Raw genomic sequence first — 25,063 nt, 5'->3', positions numbered from 1 at the left:
AAAATAAAAGCTCCCCCAGGATGCGAGTCCGGATTTTCTAAAAGTAGTATCTGGCAACATTAACGCCGCTGCCTTTAGAGACAGTTCACCTTGTTTAAACTGGATGAACCACCCCGTGATTATCACCGAGCCTCCATTAAGATGACACACACAAACAGAGCCCTCGCAGACCTTACTTACTCTTTTCACTGCTCGTACACTGCAAGACACATACTTTTTTCTTTTTTTCCCCTTCCCCTCTCCCCAGCAGACGAGCAGCTGCACGCAGGGAGCGCAGCGATGTCGCGGGGCTGTCACCGCGGCGGGGGGACGGGGACCCGCCGCCTGCCGTGCGCTGCCCCGCCGCCCACGTTTGTGCCCGAGCCCCGCCGAGCCGGCGCAAACCCGCCTCACCCCCGCCCGCCTGACCCTTCCCGGGCGCGGGGGCGCCCGCCGCGGGGCACAGAACCCCCATTGTGGCCGCCGGCGAAAGGGCCAGCCCCCGCCGCGACGCGCCCCCGCTCCCGCCCGCCCGGGAGCTGCTCAGTACTCGCTCTTACAGTCGCTCCGCTCGGGCTGGCCCCTCAGCGCCCAGGGGGACGCCGGGCAGGACAGGGGCACAGCACCGGCGGGCAGCTCCGCCCGGAGGGGAAAGGCGCGGCGCGGAGGGGCCGCGGCGGCAGCAAATGTCACGGCCTCAGAGGCGGGCGAGCCGCGCCCCCCCCCCTCCGGGAGCGGGGCGCCCCAGCCGCGAGCGCGCCTTCCTCACGCCGGCGGCGGCCAGGTGAGCAGCCGCGTCCCCCCCCGCCGCCCCCGCACAAGCCCCGATACTCACCGCCGCCACCTCCGCCGCCCTCTTCGTCCATGTTGGGGCCGCAGGCAGGGTGCTCCGCAACGGCCGCGGCTGAGGGAGGCCCGGGGCTCGCTCCACTCGCTCGGCGCCCCCTCCGCGGCGCTCGGCGCCTCGCGGCCGCTTCTCCTCCTTCTCCTTCGCCGCCGCCGCGCTCTGCCGCCGCCCTCCTCTGCCCCGTCCCTCTCCGCCCAGCCCTGCCTCAGCCCCGGCGGCAGCCGCCGCCTCGGCCCAGCCGCCCGCCCCTCTCATGTGACCCGCGGAGGGGCGGAGGGGGGAAGGCAGGCCCGGCCGGCCCTGCGCCGCCACCCCCGCCGCCACAGGGTCGCCGGCCACCGCCGTGCTGCCTCCTCCCCTCAGGGGGCGGCCGCTCCCCGGCCGTGCCCTGCGGCAGAGCGGGCCCCGAGCGGGGAGCCTCCCTCCTGCATTCCCGCCTCTCCCTCTCGGTGTTCCCTCCCCGGCAGGTTTCGCACGGCGCGGCATGGCAGCGTTGAGGCCCCTAAAACGGCTTCCCCGTGGGTTGTCAGGGGCTGCTAAGGCGGGCGGGGGGTGGCCGCGGCGGGAAGGGGGCGAGGGCGGCAGTGGGGGAGCGGGAGGAGCCTGGCCTGCGTGCACCCGCTGGGGAGCAGCCTGAGAGCGATGGCGGGAGGGGCTGAGGGGAGCCGAGGGGAGTCAGTTGGGTTTCATGTCGGTTGGCGTTGTCTCTTGGGGGCTGCGGTGGCCAGAAAACGTCTGCAGAGCCGCTGACTCTTGTGGAGGGGTCTAAAGGGAGGGAAAAGCGCGGGAGGTGACAGCAAGGCGTGGGCCGAGCTGGCCTTGAAGCCGCATCGTGAAGCGGGACGAGGTGGGGTGAAGCCTCTGAAAAGGAGCCTGGGGCATATGATGTTTCTGCCTGTTTTCTGCTGATTCTTGCTTGCTCCTTGTTCTTGGGTCCCGTCCGGCGCTGGAGGGTGCTGGGTGCTTTCCCTGCCACAGGGGTCATGAAGAGCTTTGTGTATAAACGGACTGTTCCCTATATGCGGCACAGGGTTTTGCGTTGGTGTGTGTTGTCTGTGTTGGTAACAGAGGATTTGCCTACTTACTGCCCTAGGAGTCAAAGTATCTGTGGGATTTCTTAAGTCCTCAGTAAAGATCTTCAGTGAGATACCACAGGAGTCGGGATATCAGCAGCCTCCAAAGTCTGTAAAGGTAAGCAGAAGTGTGCTGGCACAGACCACTCTTCCTTCCTTCCTTCCTTCCTTCCCTCTCGGGCACCACCCCTCTTTATTTTTTTAAAACCTTTGGTGTCAAAATTTTATTCAGATAGGAAGCTGTGGGAGGAAAGGGTCAGCCAACAGGAAAATATCGGGGTTTTCATTTTCCTCTTGTAGGCTGGCATGGGACAGAGCACACAGCGTCTAGGAAGCTGTGTCAGGAGCGCTCACCTCTTGACACCGCTGCTAATAGGTGGTTATTACAGCCCATTTTCCTGAGAGCTGAGGTTTAGCTCTGACAGCTGCTCTGGTGATAAAGCGTTTTACCTCATCTAGAAATCATAAACGTCACAAACCTTTAAAATACTATGCTATTTCATATTTTAAATTAACCATTGTTATAAGTTTAGTAAGTTAGTGTATAAAAGGATATGATTACATAAAACAGAAGCATTAACTCGGTAAGAGATTTATTTTGAAATGTGTCTATAAAGTGCAATTACAGGATGGTTTTAAAGTTAGTCTGAATGCAGATGAACTGACAGTGGGCTTTGAATAATTTTGCATACTGAGCAAACTGTTAATTTACATAGAGGGGAAACTGGTTCATGAGAAAATATCTAATTTTATAGTTGATCACACATTGTTTGCTTTCATTTAATCTGTGTTGTTTTACACCTTTATATAAAAGATATTCCTTTCTTTTGTTGCTTTTGTTTGTCAGTATCATTTTTTTCCTTCCTTCCTATATTTCAGTATAACTTAATACACTTTTACTGTAAGGAAAATTCTAGTGCAAAATAAAAGATAGCCCAATCACTAATTCTAATAGCAGAGAAGAGTGAGCCATGGAGAACAGTCCTCCTCCCACCAATTCAGTGCAAAATTCCTGTTGACTTCATGCAAGCAATACTAGGTTTTAAAATTCTCCAAATTAATAGCAAAGATTTAAATGATTTTGTGATGCAAGCAAGATATGAAAAAAAGTCTGTCCTAGTTATAAGTGATCAGTTGGGATATTTCACATAAACTTCATGGTGAAATCAGACAATTCCAAACTTGTGAGATAAGCAAAATGTTCTTTATTATAACTTCATTATTAACTTGAGCAAACAGTTAAATTTTCAGTATTTTTCATTATTGACTATGTAGCTTACTCTATTGTAACTTTGAAATATATGTCATTCAATACCCTCTCAAGGAAAAATCTGTTCTTTCCAGTCCCGTTTTAGTAGGATGACTTATTAATGATACATAGTACAAAAGAGTATTGAAATTATAGTGTCTTCTTTAAGGCTGTCTCTGAAATGATGGAAGATATTCCTTAAAACTTGAAATTTTCGTATGTATTGTGTATATTATAAATAGACTTACTTTTGCATGGGCCTGCATAAAGTGTTCTAGGCATAAAACTGTTAGTTCTGCGTACAAGGTGCTTACTGGACAAAGCTGTTTAATCTTCAGGTGAGATGTGTGACAGAAACTTCTAATATCAAACCTTGTCTCATTTTCCTGTGTATAAAATAAGTCTCATGCCTGGCTATAAACCTAACTAGGTCAGGAATAGATTTTTTGAGAATGTACAAAATCAACTATAGAATTACCATCATAGTTCTACATCGTAGCTATAGTAGTTCTACCAGTAATTCAACAGTAACAATCCCACTATCATTAAATACTGGGTAGTTCCTTACCAACAAAGATGCCAGGTAGCAAGACAGGTTACAATCTCAGCAAATTTTAGGATACACTCCTATAAACTATTTCCTACTCATATGAATAATTCTCTCGCATCCACTTTGTTTTCTGGAACTTTGATCACTGTTCTGTTTTGAAATACGTATTAATTTTATTTTTATCTCCATATTAATAAAGGTTTCAGTCAACAGTTTTCCAAAGATTGCTTGATCTTTTTTTTTTCTTTCTTGCAGTCCCTTCTGTAGTCACAGCTCTATTTTTACCACAAGTATGTTTTGCCAGTTTTATATCTACAAGTCTAACCTTCTGTGTTGGAAGAACTTCATAGTCTGTCGTTCATGTAAACAATAGTCTAATAGCTGGTCTGTTGAAATTATTTTTAGGGGAAAATTGGGCTTTCTCCAAAAACTGATGTTAGCAGGGTTGATTCCTCAATGATAAATATGGTTATTTGCTGAATTTTCAGGTAATACACTTCATGTTTTTTTTTTCTCTTTGGATAGTTTAGTATCTGTTTTGATTCAGTTTCCACTAATTAGTAATTTAGCATGTCATTTTTCATTTTAAGGGGTCAGGAGCACATCCGTTATGACATTTGTCCCTACACAGCAAGTCAGTGAAGACAACTGAATCCCTTACATCATATTAATTTTAATCATTAAATTTAATCATTAAATTTTAAGCCATTTCTGTGGATTTCAATTTGAACCAGATTCCAAGCAGTAGTGAACGAAAATGAAAATTACTCTTTACTCCTTCCCCCTCTTTTTTTTTAATAGTCAAAGAATTCAGGAGTAGGAGAGCCCTGTTAGTTATCACATCCTTTCCTCAGCAAAAGTGGATACCCTATTTCTGGATTGCTTTTTATTGGTTAATGGAAATTCTGAAAAAACATCTTCATTATTCATCTTCAGTTTACTTGTAGAAAGAAATAATCTTACTTTGGTAAGTTTCCTCTTTCAGTAGTGTAAATGTTTCAGTGATGTAAAATTCCATTTTATGATGATAGATTTCATAAACTTTTTATTTCTAATCAAAAGCATGAGCCATGAAGATGTTCATTACATGGCTAGTAATTGGAAAGTAGGTAGTAACATTGTATTCAAAGACAAGAAATACAATTCTGAATTTTCTCAATGCAGAAAGAAATAAAGTAACTGCCGTTGTGCCTTCAGACTAGAGGTCAGTATCAGACACAGGGTGATGGAATAATGCACCTCACTGTTGGAAGGAAGAAAGAATCTTTAAAATCTTATTTAAGGAGGTAGTCATCCTGCATGCAGGTATTCCCATTTCATGCATACAGTCAAGACATTGCTAATTTGCAAGTCTGGCTTATTGTGACTTCTGTTAGATTTGGTAAGAAGGATTTCATATTTACCCTTAAGGAGAACAGTTAATCTTAAAGACAAAAACATCTGTACAGTCTTAAGAATACATTCTCAAAGATTATAGATATATCTTAAAAAATATATATATATCTCAAAGAATATAGATACATCTTAAAGAATACAGATGATGTGCAACATTTTGTAAACTAGAATTATTTGGTTGATTTTACTGCTTGCTCACTTAGATGCTCACATTTTTAGAAAAATGGTGCAAGCATTGCATTTCCTAAGACAATATCTTGTGGATAGTCAGAATCACTGTCATTGATACTCAGCCATTGTATTAGGGAATACTTTTGTTTCAAATCTAGACGATCAAACAATTTTTATTTGTTTTGCCTAATAGTTTCCAGGCAGGAAGGTCTTAGTCCATCATCATGTCTTTTTTTTCCTATTTTTTTTTATTTATCAGTACTTGAATAATCTGGTATTCTTAAACCCCTAAGGCAAATTTTTTTACTTCCTCTGTCTGGCAGACGGGTTTTAGCCATGTATTGTTTCTTGAAATGTTTATGCCGTCACACATATCGTATTTGTCTCAGCTGGAAAAATACATTTATAGAAAATCCTGTTTGCTGGTTCTCTTAACGATTTCAAAAGTGCTTGCACCTTTCGTTTAGTCCAAGAAAATTTTATATGCAAGTATTTCATATTGCTTTGGGGAACATCAAAGCTGAAGCTTAGCAAGTCAAACATCTTTTATGAATGGATAGGAAGCTTGTTCCCTTAAAATAGTCAAAAAAGCCAAAGTTAAAGATGCCTCTCTTCTAAGAATTTTGCATGGGTTTTTCTCCAGATGAACTTTTAAATCATATCCTGAATTTTATTTGCAGCTTATTTCAAATTTCAATCCTTGACATGTTTTGAGGTGGTTGGTTTTTTTGAAGACTTCTAAATGAGCTTAATCTACTCCTAGCATCAAATATTACTGGTTTTGGAAGTCAGTGCTTGTTTCCATTGTGTAGCACTGATAGGGCCACTGGTGAGTCATTGAGTGAAGAACACCAGAATGTCCCACTGAGGAAGACCAAATGCATTAAAAATTGTGGAGGTCCACCAATTCTGTAATGCTTATGCATTAGAACTTGTTCTACCTGTATTAATTATTCATAATACTAGACACAAACAGGATGCTTTCTAGCATGAAAGCTGTGTCTAAAATAACAGAAAAAGAGGACTTGGATTCAAAGGACATGGGCTGAAACAGACCATGAGTGGAATTTTGCATGAAGCTTGAGAGGGTTTTTCTATCTCAGGAAAATGAAAGACCTGTAATTCTCCAAAGGAGAGTGCACTGATTAAGGCCAGACCCTGTTCCCAGCCTGAGAAGTAGCCACAGTCTGTGAATTCACCTCTGCTGGCTAACTCCAGCTTGGGATGGTTAAATGTATTATTGCATGCCACTCTCCAGTCTCACCAAGGCTTGGGAATTTGAAATTCCTAATTCATCCTACACTGGGAGCTGTTGCTGGGCTGCAAACCATACATGAGTCCTGCTCTAGCTGCATGCAAACGGCAGCAGTTGAGGGATTTATTGTAATAGTGCTGAAAACAGGGGAGGCCCCCACAGTTCCTTCCTCCTCCCCACCCAGAGAAGTGTTCTTAAACACCTCCACAGTGTAGCGGGGCTGGCATCCCACCGTACATATGGCAGCCAAGTGACAAGCTGGACTCGCTCATGACATACAGTGTTAGAAGGGTTAGACCAGGTGCTCTTGTTGATTCACCAGTGAGCGTCTGAAATGCAATTGCATATCTCCACGTGAGCTGGCTCAAATCTTGCTGCTGGCTAGTCAGCAGTGCACAAATCTGGATTTAATAAATATGGAACCATAAATTTAGACAGGAGCAGGAACTGGCAACTAATGATTGTGACTTTTAGTGCCCTCTTAGCTGTTCGTGCAACTGTTTGCGAAGCCATGCTGTAAATCAGATCACTCAATCCAGATATTAAAAGTTCTGTCTAAAATAATAATTTTTAACCAGAATTATTCCATTGATTAAGTTCACACTCTGGTCCCACAAACAGTTGCATTGGCACAATTGCAGCATTGGTAGACTGTGACACGCAGATGGTGTGAAAAGAAGGAAGGCAGGTTGCTGGATAGTTATTTTGTCAGTGGGGACAATACCCCTGCGTAATTCTAACCTTGTTCTGAACCACAGACTCTCCATCAATTTCACTTTCTGATCCCTCATACTCAGCCCTTCTCAAACTGTGCCTATAGTCAGACTTACATGCTTGTTAATGTCTGATCTACACAATGCTAGATCATCTAATGGTAGTAAATTGATCAAGATCAAATACGAGCATGTAATTGCATTCCTGTCAAGATTAGCCAGCTATGAGTTACAGTGTTTAGACCAAGCTTTATCCTGGCTTTATACCAGCAGTGGGAAGACAAATGATACCAACTCTAACGTAAAATCATCAGGAGTATAACCACTCTCCACTGCTTGTTTTGTGAGGGTTTTGTGTTTTAAATAACTTTGTATGGGTGGGTTGAATTTGTACAAAGAATTTTGTGCCATGTTGCCATCCAAAAACTAAATGTATTGTGTCACGAAATTGCAGTTGTATACTGGTAAGAGTATGCCTTCAGCTTCTCTTGTAGGTTATTTTTTAATACATAGCTCCTGTTGAGTCCAGGTTCAAATTGGAGGTGATTCTTTGTTAAAAGATGATGTGTAATATTTTAAATTCTTACTGTCTCTAACCAAGAAAGGTCCCTATTTATTCCAACTGCTGCAGTTAGAAAGAAACACACGGGGTCTGAGGCAGAAAAACATCACTTAAGTCCTTTCCTTCTCTTTGCTATACATACTATTTTATTCCTTTCATATCCTCATGGATGTAAGAATAATCCCATACACTTCTATACCAAGGTTTTGGTATTTTCTTACCATAAGAAGTGTACTTTCCATTTAAAAAGCAGATCTTCACCTTAATTGTCTTTCTCCTGCTGTATTTCTCTTTGTAGTCTTAAAGAAAGAAAAACGGTCTTTAAGTACAAGAAGATGTTAAGCAAGGGAGAGTCAAAGTTAAAACTTGGCAAGCACTAAAAGAAAGAATTTTTCCAAGGAAATGGAGGAGACGAGTCAAATTAATTCCTTATGTAACTCCGTTTACCTCAGTGCAGTTACATGGAGGATGAATTTGGTACCTTATACCTCTGTGGTCAGAAAAGGATTTCTGTGATCTCAATCAGCACAGTATAAAATAATCAAAGAAACAAAATTGTAATTTAAGTCTGATAGAACTGCCCTTGTTATTTTTAGTCTATTAATATAATTGTAAAAGAACAATAGGTCTACAGAACAACAACAAAAACAGCTTCATAAAAAGATTAGTACATGATGATTTGCAGCTTACATCCTTAGTAACAGTTTTTTTGTGGGAAAGAGGAATTCACAACAGGCTGCTAAAATGGGCAGTGACATCAGGGACAGCTTCTCTTTCTTGTAAGTTCCAAAAGCTTTTCTCCAGTTTGCTGCATTGCAACTTTAACTTTTTTCCTCCGATCTCCTTCCTCTCCCCTGACCACCCCTAATTCAGTTCTCCTTTCCCCCAAGTTTCTTTGGGTTCCACTGTGTATGCAGGGATCTGTGTGGCTTCTCCTTACTGCTGAGTTTTCTAGATTTTTCTCTTCAGGCAGAAATACTTAACCTCTTGGGACAGATAAAGGAGAGATGTTTGGCCTCCACCATAATTTCTTTTTAGATTTTAAATGTCAATATGCTTAAATTTGAGATGCTTTAAAATAATGCATTTTCACTGTGAGAATCCAGCCTCCATGTGTCAATCTGTAGTACTCAAATATAGCTGTACCCAAAGATTATTTCCATTTTAAAACCTTGTTATGAAACATCAATCCCTGCCTCCCCACCCACTCCCAAATTCAGGAAATACTTTTAATATCAATATGTTAACATCTTTTAATAGTGTAATATAAAAGCATCCATATTAGTATATTAGTGCAATGAAATTGAAGTCAACAGTTTGCCTTTTTTATCCTTACCAACTTGCAACTATCAGTTTTAATACAGAGGAAAGGATTTGTGTATACATGCATATAAAAGATGTGAAAATCCAAAGGCATTTATTGAAAACAGACAAAACCAGGAAGATGATACAATAGCAGAGGGAAGTGGCCTCAGATATAAAAACTTTTGCTTTGTATAGCAGAATTTATCAGTAAAAGCTAAGGTTGGCAAATTGCCATGCTTTAGATAAAACAAGCAATGTAATGTAAAAAAAAAATTGACTTAGTGTACAAAATACAATAGACATATTTGAAAAACTAATGTCCTATAAAGTAATTCATTTAAACATTTTTTGTTTCCTTATTTTATGTTTATCTTTAAAAGCTTCATTATATTTTCAAATACCAGAAATCTCAGTTGTACAGATGCAAGCTGTCCTCTAAGGATGTCTGTATCAGGTGTGCCATTCAGCAGGATGTAGAAAATTTCCAAATATCCAAAATTAAACAAAGATGGTGGAGATACATTTTGAAAGCAAATATTTTGCTTTCAAAATAGCAGAACTATTAAAGCATGTTTTATAGAAAAATGATTCACATATTTAAAATATCTACTGCACAACTTTAATCCATAAAGCTACTCAAGTAAATGTGTACTGCTCAAGATTTTCACACTGGATAGAGTATTTTTTTAAACAGAATATCTTCTCCATTTTCTTATATGTTTGTGGGGAAAAATCAAAAGCTTTAGGAAATAACAGTACATTTATACCTGAAAGACTTTTCACATAAAAGTGTTTGAAATCTGCTGTTGATTGAGAACACTTCAAAAGCATGAGAATCTAGGGTATTTAGTTCAGTTATTGTACCAGCTGAGAACAAACGAATTCTTTCCTGCAAGGATGTTTTCTCCTCTCTGGCCTTGTAAGGCGTGCATTCTGGTATTCCTGCTAGAAGAGAAACCATTTCTGTAGAAGATGGATAATGAGCACAGCTAAATTCTCATGACTAGCAAAATCATGCCCTTGCTCTTCATTTCTATCTGTGAGGCTTTTCCAGAACTCAGGATGTATGGAAGACTCCAAACCTGAAAAACAAGATGGCAGATAACTACAATTAAAACAAACAGGTATTTTTTTCAACATCTTCATCACATTTGCAAGATAAATAAACTGTTATCTGAGTACTATTTATGTTCTTAAATAATGTCTCATTCTCTCACAGTGAAAACCTTTTTTAACTTGTTGACAAGAATGGTTATCTCCTTCATAGATTAAATCATTCCATGAAGTATTTTTAGGCAATTCTTATATTTGAATCTTCGGTGTCCTGGTTGCTTTTACGGAATTTCCAGATTTACTCTTTATGAAGAACAGTAGCCTGGCAGTTCTTTTTCTAACTGCTGCTCTTTCCTGAAATGGTCTGGACTTTCTGCATAATTTGCACAAAGCTCTCCTTTCTATAAATGTTATGTTTCATTCTGTTTTAGTAAAGCTGAGATACACAGATATGAGTTAAAAAGAGATAAATTCTTCTTCATATCCTTCAGCTAAGATAATGAAACGCTGTCTTGAAACTTTTAGAAAGGAGATAATATTGGGTTTATTAGATTATGAAACTGCAAGTAATGACAGATAAATGCAGATAAAGCAGTCTTCTCAGAAATCTCAACTGCTAATCGATTAAAGATGTTATTCCAGAATGCTGACCACAGGCAATAGGAACAAGTAAAGCAGTATCTTTATCAGACTGGGATTTTGGAAGATCCATATTAATTCCATAATAATACAACAGAAAAGAAAGGTATGCTTTTACCATGCTTAATGTAGCACTTAGGGTTGTGTTTCCATTCTTTGCTACAGGACTTTTTATCATTTATGGAAAGCACTTAAGCGGAAATTTATTCTTGAGCTAAACAAGCAAAGATATTCATGCGTGTGTATGTTTATATGTAAATATTTGTGTATGGCTATATACATGCAGTCAGAAAACTTCAATTTCATATTTTATGTTAATGAAATGGTCTTTTATCTCTAGATCACAAGATTAGAGGTATGCTGGGAGCATGATGAGCAAAAGACTCCCTGAAGGCTGCCACGAAGCTGGTGTGGATATACCACATTCGTTTCAGTCCAGTTTTGAACAGAGGCATGACCACTCACGTTCAATAATTGGTTGAATAACGGGAACTCTTTTTTGATTTCCTTACAGAGGCCATTAGCAAAAGTTTAGATGCAGATTCCACCTCTGAGTTTGGAGTCTGCCTGATTAAAATAATTTCTCCTCCCCTTCTGCTAACAATCAGCAATTGTTTAACACTTCTATAGTAGTACTTTAATAAAGCCACTGGTAAAACAGCACATTAAAAAAAATGTAATGTAAAAGTCTCCCTGAATTATTGAAGTTACTGTTAGTTGGGGTGTCTTCTGTCATAAGTGGAAATTGCAAGGGGACACTCTATTACTACTCTGCTGATGTGTGTGTCAGTCACAACACCCTTTAGAATAACTGGGAGAAACTGACTGGATTCTTCCTTACAATAACAAGAAATTATTACAACATAACAATGTCGGATTAATTTGAAAGCAGAATTTGCTGTCATTTAAACTCTGAAAGAAAAAGAGCTCTGAAAATATTTTTTCATACCCGTTTCTTCTAACCCTTCTTGTAAGGACTTTCTAATTAAAGCAATTTGATGTGACTTCATTAACTCACTCATTTCAAGAAAATAGTCCAATATATTTTCTTGATCATTAATAGTAGATAAAAATATTAAACTTCTATTTCTTTAACTGCAGCAGCAACATCAAGCAGCTGAATTTAAACAAAGTAATGCAAGGGCCAGCATATCACAGGTGAACAATGTGTAGTCGAGAAGCAAAAAAAAAAAAATTTAATACTCCAGGGAAAAAAAAAACAGAAAAAAGTTACACTTACTTTGCATAAAAAGCTGTAATAACCTTGTTAACAATGACTTTGTGCAGTTCATGTGAGAATATCTAAGATGAAAAAACAATAGTGACTAAAGCTATGTAAAAATTCTTAGCAAAAGCTGTTATCAATTTAGTCATTCAAATAAAGTAGCAAATTATACCATTTTATAAACTGGAACTCCTAGGAGTTTTCTCTGTTTTAGAAGACCATCCAATATGCTGTAACTTTGGACATTGTGTGTTTTATTTTTATAGTTCTCAGCTGGTAAATGCTGACTCTTTGTTTCAAAATAACACACTTATATTTTAAGATTGTTTTTCTACAAGGAGTATAATATTTGGAAAGTATGCAAAGAATTTCAAAGCACTTCAGGAACATGGTATTGTCTCCCATTTGAATTGCTGGGAAGATTCACATTGACTCTACTGTCAGTAGGCCTGGACTTTTAACCTGGCCTAAATTTAAGGTTATTCCCATAAAACACACAAGTCCAGACCTTGTAGTTTGGTTCACATAGGGAGATCCTTGTGTTTACAGAGCTCTGATTAAGTCAACAAGGCTAGACATCAATACTGATCTTGTGTGATTGGATTACAGGATTGAAGCTGTGATTTGTCCTACTAAAACCACTTTAAGTTACTTAAACAGATAAATCCTACTATCAGATTTCTTTTCTTATTTATTACACCTTCTGAAATGCAAAAAAAAAAAAAACAAAACCTTGCTTGCTTTCTCCACTTTTTTAATGGACTACTTCATTTTCTAGTTCTGTATTATCGTAACGTGTATGTAGCTCTGGAAGGACAACAGAAATAACTCTGGGGAAAAAGTAGTAAAACTGTAATTCTCCTTTTCCATAAAACAGATGTAAAATACTTGGCTTTTTTATTTCCTCTGAGCCCATTTCCAGTCCTTATTTAACCCCACCTCCTTCGTGAGATCTGATCTATTTGACAGAGTTCCTGCTATAAAGGAAAATCAGATCATACTTATGTTGCCTCTTGTCTCAAGTTGTAATTCACATCTTCTCATCCCATGGTTCTGGCAAAATGACTTATCAAAATTAAACCAAGAATATATTCAAAGCACTTTTTTTTTTCTTGGTTGGTCTTTTTTTTTTCCTCTGAATTTATTCTTTACCTCTCATGTTTTGTATGTTAGGTTGAGAAGAGTCATCTTGTGTATGTCTTTATCACAGCTAGAATATCTACTAGGAGGCAGAAGTGCAGTTCCCTCCCAGGCAGATCAGCTGCTGGATTTAACAAGCACATGTGAGTAACAAAGATTTACCAGAGGTATTCACTGATAAAATCATTCTTTTATGGTAACTATAGTAACAATAGCAATATACAAAATGGAATCAAACCATTGGACAATGCTGTTTCAATAGGGGCCTTCAGAAAAAACACTTCCTATGTGAGGAAAGAGAAACTGCTAAATAATCCATTCAGGAACAGCTACAATGCCTTATGGATACTTTATGAAAATATGTTAGAATTAACCGTACATTGAGCAAGTAGCGAAGAAGCTTGATGAACTGACCATAACAAAACATCCAGTGATGAAAATCTCTACAGACTTCTAGCTTACTGGCATTGGCAAGTAAGTAGTTAGCTAAATAGAAAGAAATCAGCAGATACAGTTATCAACTGCAAATGAATGATTATAAACCAGAAAGAAAATGTGAGGAAGAGCTCTGAAAATGGTGTTTAACAGTGACAACACAGACCAGACAGCTTTTATTTTAACCAACAGATTGTTGGGAACACACCATATATCAAAATGAAGGACTTGAAACCTGCCATAGTCTGTACAGATGTTCTCACTCAGAAAGCAGCTAGAGGGAACAGAAGATAAAAGAAGGCTGTCCAACTTTGAAAAAGGTTTACATTTTCAGTCTGTCTTGACAAGTAAATCTAGTTTTTGTGGTAATCTCTGATTTTCAGCCTGATGATAGAAAATTCAACATCTACAAACCCGGCCTAAAATGACAGATACCTGAAGCAAGCAAACCCTTGGAAAGGTGCTATACAGTATCATAAAAATATTTTTTGTTTTTTTTAATCTTAAATGCTTTTATATCGAAGGAGGGGAGCAAAGACCAGAAATCGGAAATGTTGTAACTATTCTAACTCTGGAGCAGGTCATACATGCTTGCAGTCAGTGTGCAATACTTGGAATGCAAGGCTAAGATCTGAGAGGCGATTTAGGAATCTCTGCTGTAGAAGAGGTTTTTTTATTACGTGAAGCAAGACAGGATTACTGAGCTCAGAAGGGTTATTTGTGAATTGCTTCCAGCTAAAGTGATTAAGGGCTCCAGCCGCTAGCCCCAAAAAAAAGAGCATCAAAAACATCCTGCTTGTCATTGCTGTTGGCTTTTTGTTGAATGAGCAAGAGGTGAGCATTTGACTTCTGTGTTGGTTTTGGTCCTTTGCCCTTGGGGATACTTTTAACAATGCATAATACTTGAAAGGATTCCAAAATGTGTTTGGTTTTTTTTTTTCTTTCTTTGAACTATGGGGTTAAAGATAAATAAAGGAATATTTTTATATGTCTAGAAAATATTTGTGGTAACAAATAGACATAGTGCTTCCTAAGGCTCAAGAGACTTATAAGGTGCTTTTTACAAGCACACCGCAGTTCTTGATAACAAGACCCCATCCAATATTTTCTTTTTTAGTGGAAGGTAAAGCACTCTCTCTGCCTTTAAAAAATCATCTCCTTAAGAAATGTGAGTATCTTCAGCAGAATCTTTGGTATTTGTGTTTGGTTTGAGGTTTTGGGGTTTTTTTTAATTTTAAGCTGCTATCATACCTGCCAGAAAAGGCAAGAGCCAAGAAACATACTGAAGAGGTAAATGCTGTGATGGGTCTAAATTGCTCAAAGGTTCCTCTGGCAATCTCAGATTTACACAGAGGAAATTTGGGCTCCTGTACAGATGAGCTGCTCTCATAGAATTCTATAGTATGAGATGAACAAAGATAGACTACCACAAAGTCATAGGCCACCAATTTGAATCTGACTTCAAAACACTTCAGATCCTAATAGGAAGAGATTTGGATATGCACGTGGTAGCATGTCTATTCCTGAGTTCATTTGTAAAAGTATGCTGAGTTCCTTGAAGTTCCCCACGTACTGCAGTATCATGCCCATTTATATAAATAAAACTACTGATAAACCATCTGAAACTGATGACAACATGAGTAATTAAGGCTAGATCACATCACTGTCACAGTGAGGTGGCTGGAACATCGTGGGCAGCCAAAGAGGTTAGAAACTATTACTTCAGTATCTACCATGCGAATTCCAGAAGCAATGAGGAATCTACAATGAAGTGCAGAGAGAGCATTGATAGCACTTTCTTAATTGTGGATGTCTAACCACATGCCAAATCTTCACAGACCTTATTAGACGATTACATTCGTTTTACTCCCCCCCCCCTTCTTTTTTTTCTGTTCAAATGCATGTTTTGAGGGAAAAGATGCTCTCAGCATTCATTTAAGAAAAATAGTACACGTTAGTTTGTACTCAAAGTATCAGCCTTTTCTTCAGGGTTGTCAATACCATTTCTTTTCAGAATAAATACAGCACATAATAATATACTTCCTCAAAATATATCACTTGTGGCATCAAGGGACCCTGAGACCAAACAAAAACTGTAAGTTAATTATGTCTTTGAGTCTAGAATCAAAAAGTCATCTGATAGCAACTTTCAGAAGAGAGATCTGAAAAGCGAGGGATTTCTGGGTTTTGGGGGTTTTTTTAATGTTTTTTAATGCTCAACATTCAGCAGAGGATACATGTTTATTCCACTCCTTTAATGTGAATATTTTATTCAGCAAAAACAAGAGGTCTGACTATCTGTTAATAGTAAGGCAATTTTAACCCTGAAGAGAAACATCCAGCAATGTTATCCTGACTTACGCAAGAGAGTTGCTGTGGCCATTCTGCATATTTAGCAAGGTTTGCTTTCCCCTTCTAAAATGAAACTATGTTGCAAGTTTAGAGCTAGTTAGTTAGGAAATACCTTGGAATTACATTGAATGTAACTGGTTTGTTAAGGCGTATCACTAAAAAAAAAAAGTGTGTAAAAAGAACGCCTATGAATGAATATTGGTGGGTAACATGATTAAGCTAGCCTCGAGCTCAGATACCAAATTTCCAAGGCCAAGCATAAGGCATTTAGCCCTTTTATTCTCACACAGGTTTTAAATTTGTTTGGTATTCAGTAAACACACATCTCTCAAATTGTATCTTTGAAAAAGCCACTCACTGTCTGACTTTATAGTAAGAAACATGATCTCTTTAAGTACTTCTGTACAATTTATACAGTGAAAAATTGGAATGAGGAGCACCAAAACTAGTTCTTTTGTTGAGCACAGACAAAAGATCATTTTTAAAAAGATTTTTATTTCTGTTTTTAAATAGCTTGATAAAACCCATCAATTGGTATTCAGAGTTCAATTGTAAACAGTTACAATACATTACTGCTGTGTATTGATTTTGTACATTAATCATTTGCACTGACAATCCATAAGACAAGTCATAGTCAGCATATTTATAAACTGAAATGCACTAAGAAAAAATGATGCTGTAACTGAAAATATTTAAAAAGACTGATGTTTAACTCCCTCCTGTGGTGTAAGCGAGCAGCATCACAATCAACAGCTTCTGGAAGCTTAGACAGCACTCTGTATTATTCAAAAGTCTGTATTCACCTCATTAGGACAACAGGTTTCAAGTTTACTATGGAAACTCCTCTCACAAGTTAAAAAGTGTTACAATAAATTTCTAAAATACATACAAAGTTGTAAACATCTTTCTCTAGAACAAACAAAAATGGTTTGTGCCAGCCTTCTCCATCTCCCACATTGCAATAAAAAAAAAAATTAGAGCCAAAGACCAAGGCCATAGACTAAAATTATTCTGCATGGATAACATCACAGTTCACAGGAAGTCTCCTAAGTGTCAGCATTTAAAATTAGTGTTTGTCACCAGCAGGTAGCAGAACCCATTTTCAAGAAAGTTCATGGAACACATCAACAAGTGATGAATCAGGCACTAAGCATTAGGTTTACCTACTTTTAAGAACAAAAGCTTAAATTACATATAGGGTTTTTTTATACTTGATAATAGGTAAAATTGACTACAACCAGAAAATTAAAGAACACTGATACTTTTACAAGTTTGTGTTTTAACCATTTTTGCTATCAGGTTTATACAGATCTTCCACAAAGAAGAAAGAAAAGAGATTTGCAAAACAGACTATAAACATATTGAGATCACAGAAATAAACTGGATCTTTTCAAGGCAGATTTTCTTTCTGGAATTCCCTCAGGCCATTTTCTAAAATGTTTCAGCTTTTAAATTGATTTCATCATTAACAATTAAATAACCATCATCTTATATCATCAATTCCAAAAAGACTAAGATAATTGAGATTTTGGAATGCAATACAGGATTAATTTCAAAGTACACACCAATAGGATTTACTTAGTGCAGGGTGGTAAAGGATAGCATCATTCTAGCACTTCCATATTCTTGTTTTCATGCGTCAGCAGATAGATATCTATGTCCTTGTATTTAAGTATGTGAGCTGATCATAAATATTAGTATTTTCATATTTTTCATATTCACTTTTATTTGAAAGTTCTATCGAATGCAGCTCTTCCTTGAGGATTAGAGGCTTTGTAGTTTGAGATATCAAAACAGGATTCATCACAAATATTTAAAAAAAAATCCTAAAAAGGGTTTTTCCCCTCCCCCAGTTATTGACTGTGCATACAGAGACAAGTATCAGAATGCATCTTATTCTATGCACTTAGAAAAAAAGGTTTCAAAGTACATTCATGTGAATTTTTCAGAAAGTTATACTAATGACTTAAAAATTGAAGAGTATTGAAGCTAGCATAACTGTTTCTTAAGTTTTGACCTCAATGTATTTGATAACCCCCAAATTCTAGCTGCAATTTTCAGCTGACAGAGGTTACTACAAATTTGAATTAAATATTAGATTTTAATCAAAGCAGCTGTTTTGAAGGGGGAAAAAAACAGAAATATGTCACATTGACTACCTATTGCTCTGTCAGATATACCATTTGTCATACACCCTAATGACAGACTATGAATGCTTACATCTCTACAGGGTTTCTGTCAATTTGTTATGCATAATTAATTACAGGGGAGTGTTTCTGAAATGGAACAGAATAACAGCATATACTTATGCTGAGAAATGATGGGAAGTGAAGAGAAGGAAAATATAGGTAAGACCAGGCCATAAAAACAGAAGGAACAACAAGATGATATAGTAGGAGAGTACGTACAGGCTTGCTTCTTCCAAAAGTTAAAAGTGTGTATACCTATAAGGAGGGGCAAGGGAGGAGAAAAGGAGAAAGAAAGCAAACTTTGGCAAAATTTAAGAAAGTGCAGTCTTTACAATCCTTAAAAAAAACAACAAAAAAACCACCAAAAAAAACCAAACAACAAAACACCAAACCCCAAATGAAAACAAAAAAAAAAAAACAACAACCCAACACTGAAAAAGCAAAAGGCTAAAAAATGTCTACAGATAAAACTGTCTCATGGTGCATGATGATGATGATGCACACGGATGATTTCTAAGACTGCACTAGCTAATATCACACTGAGAAGTACACCACCATCTCTACTGCATTTTGCATTGTAATGTCAGAAAGTAAATAAGCATTTGCATAAGCATTCCAACATCATACTGTGATAAAACACTTTTTATCTACATGCAGAGCTCTGTGCACACACATTTAAAAGTATATTTTCTTTTTCAAAGAAGTACACTATATAGTAAATTTCCACTCAAGTGTACATTTATGGGAAACTACGAGGCAATTCTCTAAATATTGAATATTTTCTTACTTAATTTGTTTTCTAATGGCAGAAATAGAACTCTTTGCTATGTAGTGCAGGAAGGATCTGGACACTGATCAATGGAATTTTAGAAACCATGAGTTGTTTAGTAGAACCCTGACATTTTGCTTAGAAATACCTCTTTCCAACACCAACAGAATAGCACGATGAGAGAGGAACTGGAAATAAGAAGGCAACTCCTGGTTCAGTATAAAGGTCCCTTACCCCTACTGAAAATAGTATTCTTCTGTAGTATAATAATCATCCGTCTCAGCCCTAACAGCACATTTACTCAGAAAAGCAGTTTCCACATCTGACTTACAGAAGCCACGAAACTCCATTCAAACTGGTTCTTAGCTGAGACACCTTCCATCTTTTGAGATGAGTTAATATCAAAACATTTGTAGGAAGAGAACAGTGGCCTAAACCATATAGTGTTTGATTTATATATTGTTTCAAAGGATTGCTATCCTTCTGGTTCACTGTTCTCCCCCAGACAGTAAAAGCCATTTGAGCGTTGTCGCTGCCAGTGAAACAGTTCTATTAGTGCAAGAAGAGCGCTTTCAATTTATGGCCTCCCCAAGCTTAAAGTGCAGTACATTACGTGAGATTTTAAACTATCCTTAAACTATCCTTTATTTGAATTTCAGAAGGAATGTTCAAGTTAAGTTACCTTTCAGGTTTTAAGCAATAAAATCCAAGGCAAAGTACATAAACTATCTTAAAATGGATTAAATCCACTCAAGACATATTCTTTATATCTTATGTTCAATATACATACAATACACAAAAAAATCCATCAGTTCGCTTAGCTGTATTGTATCTGTATTTAAAGTGATCCTGTAATAAGTAATTAAAGGCCACTCACTCAAAGCAAATTTTGCCTAAAACAGGACTGTATGTGCTGGACTGTGATAGATAACATGATTCAACATTCCAAGATCCCCTCCTGCATAGGCTTGTCATCAATAAAGAGGCAATCCTTGGCATCCCACTGTACACACATTTAAATTCTAATTTACAAGTGGTTTCTCTCATGTTTCATTCCTCCCCCTCTTCCCCCCCCCCCTTTAAAATCACCATGAAGAATAGGTGCGTTAAAAACTGGATTAATGCTTTTATGCCTTTAGCTACTCCTCTTGCCTATTATCCTAACAATACCACCTACAAGTTTTTGTTGTATATAACTATGAACTAAGGTTCCCTAAATATGTGGTTCCCAAATGATGTACAGCAGAGTAGAGAATCTTCCAGGCCAAACAGTTCAGCCGAACAGAGGAGGTCTCAAGTAACAACTACAGGTACAACTGTGCCGATCGATTCTTTGTATAGGAAAATCAAGCACTCAGTTGTGGATGCAGGGTTGTGTTTATGTGCAACTTGGGGAAAAAAAAAAAGCAGCTCACCATACAGGAAAAGAGTATTTCTTTACCTATACAGCTAGTTATAGAGATTAAGATGCAGTTGCACAATGTTTTCTTTAGCAATCAAGAGCTGGCTTAAACAGGCTCCAACCCCTCCCCACCTTCATTCCTCCACCCTCAGCTCTGCCAAGTGTTTTTTGGGTCAAGCTGTATGCAGACAACAGCTTAACACCAGAACTCAAATAAGCCACAGACTTTTGGAGAAGTGTCTTTTGTTTCTGGTGTTTTGGGGTTTCAGATCCACATCGCTTCAGCAATCTTGATCCACAAACACTCGTGTTAATACTACTGCAAGGGTGATAAATTGCAGTAGTGGAGATGGGAGTGAATAGTATGAATGGCTTGACTAAGAGGAAACTGTTGCTGTCAAAATAATTATTTACAATATGTAATGCATTATTATTTTGAGGTTTCTGGTAATTTTGTGACAAGAAATCATGTGGTCAAAAGTCTAGAAGTTAAACAATTGATAAAAGTACATACCAAGGAAAAAGTTATTTTCTAAATTAAAGTAAATGGTGTTTTATCTCTTCTAACATCCAGAAGAATTAGCCAACCAATGGGGATAATAAAAACACAACGTATCATTTAACATAAAAAGTAGTATATCTTTCTTTCAGCACTCAAATAAGGTTAAAAAATTCCAACATTTCTCCCCATAACGCTGATAACCAGCATCTCATGTTCATAATCAAGGACTTCTCTACACAAGTTTGCTAACACCCAAATAAACACCACATTAGAAATTCTGCTGGCTTTCCAGGTGAATTCAGTTCAAACTAAATGCAACATCACTTATTCTCTTTCCAAAATGAAGTAAGCTAGCTAGCAAAAAGGATACTTGGTGTGTGAATCACTAGCGTGACTTTACTCTGCATTAAGCCCTCACTTTTAACTCAGAGTGAAGGGTGAGCTGAAAATGCATCCTAACTCAGCATATCAATACTTTCTCCTTTAGGTAAGCCCCTACAGCACATTAAGCCCACCTACACCGACTCCCTTTTTGAGAATTTTGGACACTGAGTTCAAACTTTGATCTATTGCACAATGAGTTTCTCCATCTAAGTGCCCATGGGAACCTATTCCTGCAAATTCTTATTCACAGGCAGCTCTATTGATTCCAACATTCTTGCTCCATTCTTTGCCAAATCCCGTTGTCAAAAGTCTGTCCCAAAGCCAAAGTCAACAGGCCCAGTATTACTGTACTTCAGTGATAACAATCACTTTTTCAAGGAAAGAAAACATTATTTTAGAAAAATGTTTATAGTGTCTACTATAGCGCAATAAAGCTCATGAGATATTGTTTAAATTAGAGCCGTACCATCCTTGAAAAGGAACACCGCTGAGAATTATGCTGTATTGAAAACCACCCTCCCAACAGCTTTCCAATTCAAAGTGTTTTAAGAATTGATACATTAGTTACTGTTAGATTCAGAGCAGGAATTCAACTCTAAAAGAAACAATTTCATTGGAAATGGTTGTAAATAATAGCCAGGACACTCCGCTAATACAAACCCTAAAGAAAACAAAGGTTCTGTGCTAAACAATCAAATCGGGTTCTAGTTTAATGTTAATGGCAGACCTGCAGCAGTTCCGAAGAGTTTTGAGGTTAAGAAGTTCTTTCCACTCCGATGCAGATATTCCTTACAAAAAAAGTCCTTATTATTCCAACAGACAGTTTTACTAGCAATTACACAATTATAATTTTCACTTTAGCTGTCTACTTCCCACTAAAACCTGAACTGTAACCTTGTCTCTGTTATTTAGTCAATTAAGTTTCTATTAATGTTAAAAATAGTAATTATTAAAATCTTAGTACTTTTTTACCTTCACTACTGCATACCAGAGACCTGCTAGTGCAAAAGCTAGCACAGAAATTACTAGCTGTATGATGTGAAAATTATTAGTCACATATTGTATATTCAAAAGCATTTGCTTGTATCCAAGTGTTTGCTCTGAAGATACAAGGTCTAAATAACAAAGAAAAAAACATGGTTTCTGGTTGTTTGAGAGTCCCATAGCATATTCGTTCAGTGAGGCAACTGGAATAGAATAGAGATCAGGAAGTCCACCAAGCTCCAACTCTTTAAGAAATGCAAGCTGCAATTCATTCTCTTTGCTGCTGCTCATGTCTAATTCCAGAAACTGCAGGGTTTTATTATACCGCAAATTTCCCAGCCAGAAGTGTGCAAAACATACAAAGTTGTCTCCTGGACAGCATGAGCTAAAGTCTCCAGCAAAACTGCAAGCTTTCTCCAGCCAGCCCATTACTGAAATACTATTAATGCAGTGAGAAACCCTATCAAGACTGTCTTTCCCAGAAGAAAAATGCAGATGAAATGAATCCTTCCAAGGAGCAGCTGCACTTGAGTTCCTCCCTGCTGATTCACTCAAACTCAGCAGCATTTCCTTGCCAATAGAAGGCAGAGGTATAGTATTAAAGAGAAAACAATTCCTAGTGTTAAAATAAAATAATTTTTGTAAACTGCTACTATGATTTTGATACACGGAATGTATGTGTGTCAGGTGAGCTGCTGCCTTGTGATGATCTGGGCCACTGTCACATACTCGTTTCTGGTTTAAATCTTCTTTCTTCATAGTTCTAGAGAAGAGGAGCATAGCTTTGCTGTTTCACGACAGGCTGAATTTGAAGAAGAGTGTGATTGACTGTAGTTGCAGCATACAGTGCAAGCAGCACACCAAGTCACAAGTCAGTGGATCTCAATATGGACCTAAAGAGAAAGAATGCAGAAAGTTATTACACTAATATCCCAGTTCCTTGGTGCCCAGTACATAGAAAAATAAGGAAAAACAAAAATCTTTAACATAAAGAAAAAGAATAACGCAACTGCAAAAAGTTAACAGTAGTCCAAAGAGACAAGTCTCCCTCCAGGCTGCTTGAGCACAGCCAAAGGGGTAGGAAGTATACCCAAATATAAACTTTCTTCTGTAGTTTCAGTTTAACCTGCTACAAACTCTCTTTTGGTAACAGGCATCAAAGTGAGTCAGCAAATGAGCAGCTAGAGAGATTCGCTGCGTAACAGTACCATTTTCCTTAACGAATAGAAATGCAGACTGTAACTGATTAGAGACTTAACATTAAAGTAATTCTCTTGTAAACAGAGGTGCATGCTGAAATCAGACACACAACACTGGAAATCAACAATGTACCATGCACAGCTTCCCAAAGGGAGCTGGTCAGACTGGCTGCACCAGCAGGGTTAGAGGGTATTAGTTATATTGTAGTCAAACGACAAGCTGATGTTGTTACAAGAGAACTATTATGTGCCAACACAGATAACAAGCAAAGGCAAGGCATTTTTAGGCACCAAGGTTACTAAGCTACGTGTACAACTCCTGGCAGTGTGGCTCAATTTCAAGCTTCAGAACTGTAGGACGAGTCCCAAAAATAAAAAGATGAGACACCACATTTTGACCTCTTCCCCTTTCAGCTTACCTTTTACAAGTCACAAACTGCAACCAGCCTCGTCTTTCAGCACTTGGCCACTAGCCAGATGTCAAAACTTTCATTACAGCTATGTTTATGAGGAGAAAGTGTCCAATCTTTGCCTGGAGCAGATGTTTGTTGTGATAGTCCATAGCCTGCTTCTGTTGCCAGTTAAGTTAAAAGTAAAGCTTTCATTTCATCACAAAACCAATGAAACTTCAACCCTACAAAAAGTGAGAGCTCCTAATGTGTTTAGGTCAAAGCTGTTCTAGGGAGTTCCATGTTTTGTAGAAACAGGCTCAAGTCAGAGATGCAAATTAAATTTGAACTCTCATTTTCATGTAATGACATTATTATTTAAAACTACCGCTACATTTTCCCTGCTACAATTGTTCTTGACTTTAAAAAAAAAAAAAACAAACTGATGGAAGAAATTATTTTATTAGCTCCTTACTGGGTGTCAGGAATGTACTATCAAAATGCACATATTGACAATTTATTGTCTGTAAGTTAACTACGGCTTAGTAGCACGAATAAACTTGAGACGAGGAAGCGGCACGTTTGCTGCCAACACCCAGAGCAGGCGGTATAACGGGGTCCTTGCACCTGAACCCAGCAAAGGCGAGCCTCCAGAGCTGGCCGCACCCGGGCGGGATCCAAGCGACATTTCCCGTGGTGACACACAAGGGAGCGCAGCGGCCTCCCCCCGCCCCAGGGCAGGGGACGCGTCCGACGGCGCTTACCGTTACCCAGGGCAAGCGATAGCGGCTGCCGAGCCGCCTCCGGGAACGGGCGGTCAGACCCCTCGCGCCCACAGCGGGCTGAGACCCGGGCCACGAGCCCCGCCTCGGGCCCCGCCAGCCCCCCCCGGGCCGCCGCCGCCCACCTGCAGCCGCACGTTGAGCATCATGGAGGCGACGATGTAGAGGTAGGGGAAGTTGATGCGGAGCTTCCAGGCCAGATCGAAGAAGATGAGGAGGGTCCTGGTCAGCCCCTTGCAGAACACCCCGTAGGACCTGGCCGCGGCCGACTGGGAGAGCCTGGCAGCCAGGGCGGACACACCCGCCGCCATATACCCCCGCCCGCGGCCCCGCCGCGCCGCCCGGGCCGCGCAGCCGCCCCCTCCCCGCGCCCGGCGCTGGGTGTCGCCAGCGGGGAGGCGCCCTCCGCCGGCGACGTGCGGCCGTGCGTACGCCTGACGCCGTACGTCGGGGCGGCTCGCGCTGGGCTGCCGCAGCGCGCTGACGCGCGAGACCGCCCCCCTCGCCTCTCCCCCTTGCG

At 39.4% G+C, this 25,063-nt stretch overlaps 2 protein-coding genes and 1 long non-coding RNA gene across 5 annotated transcripts in view; 1 reads left to right on the top strand and 2 right to left on the bottom strand.

Moving 5' to 3' along the window:
• CYTH3 (cytohesin 3) overlaps positions 1-1,008 on the bottom strand; it is a 53,023-nt gene extending 52,015 nt beyond the window's left edge. The window contains exon 1 of the mRNA XM_075165198.1: positions 815-1,008. Coding sequence (XP_075021299.1) covers positions 815-845 — 31 coding nt within the window. The 5' untranslated portion in view covers positions 846-1,008. The remainder of the gene's footprint in view (positions 1-814) is intronic.
• An 87-nt stretch (positions 1,009-1,095) lies between these two features.
• LOC142089126 (uncharacterized) lies at positions 1,096-16,104 on the top strand. Its single transcript, XR_012676111.1, has 4 exons — positions 1,096-1,344; positions 1,920-2,017; positions 10,144-10,223; positions 11,132-16,104. It is a non-coding gene; the product is annotated as an uncharacterized LOC142089126 (long non-coding RNA).
• Positions 9,083-25,063, bottom strand: SMIM10L3 (small integral membrane protein 10 like 3). Of its 3 annotated transcripts, XR_012676110.1 has the most exons (3): positions 24,669-25,063; positions 23,792-23,943; positions 16,419-23,066 (listed from the first exon to the last, which is right to left on the bottom strand). XR_012676110.1 is itself a non-coding variant. In XM_075165192.1 (2 exons), exons 1-2 carry the CDS (start codon positions 24,852-24,854, stop codon positions 10,089-10,091), a joined length of 279 nt encoding a protein of 92 aa, XP_075021293.1. In that variant the 5' UTR covers positions 24,855-25,063; the 3' UTR covers positions 9,083-10,088. The 3 variants fall into 3 exon arrangements, 2 of the variants coding, with proteins under 2 accessions (XP_075021293.1, XP_075021294.1); XM_075165192.1 differs by lacking the exons at positions 16,419-23,066; positions 23,792-23,943 and adding an exon at positions 9,083-10,181; XM_075165193.1 differs by lacking the exon at positions 23,792-23,943 and having other exon boundaries at positions 24,669-25,057.

The sequence above is a fragment of the Calonectris borealis genome, chromosome 16 (genome assembly GCF_964195595.1).
Source record: "Calonectris borealis chromosome 16, bCalBor7.hap1.2, whole genome shotgun sequence".
Classification (NCBI taxonomy): domain Eukaryota; kingdom Metazoa; phylum Chordata; class Aves; order Procellariiformes; family Procellariidae; genus Calonectris; species Calonectris borealis.
Note: the sequence above shows the minus strand (reverse complement) of the source record. Positions and strands in the feature narration are given on the sequence as shown.

Coding starts and splice junctions, on each gene's coding strand:
- SMIM10L3 (XM_075165192.1), bottom strand. CDS start 24,854: ATGGCGGCGGGTGTGTCCGCCCTGGCTGCCAGGCTCTCCCAGTCGGCC. Junction 10,182..24,668: donor TGCTCAACGTGCGGCTGCAG/GTGGGCGGCGGC, acceptor CTTGTTTTTCAG/GTTTGGAGTCTTCCATACAT.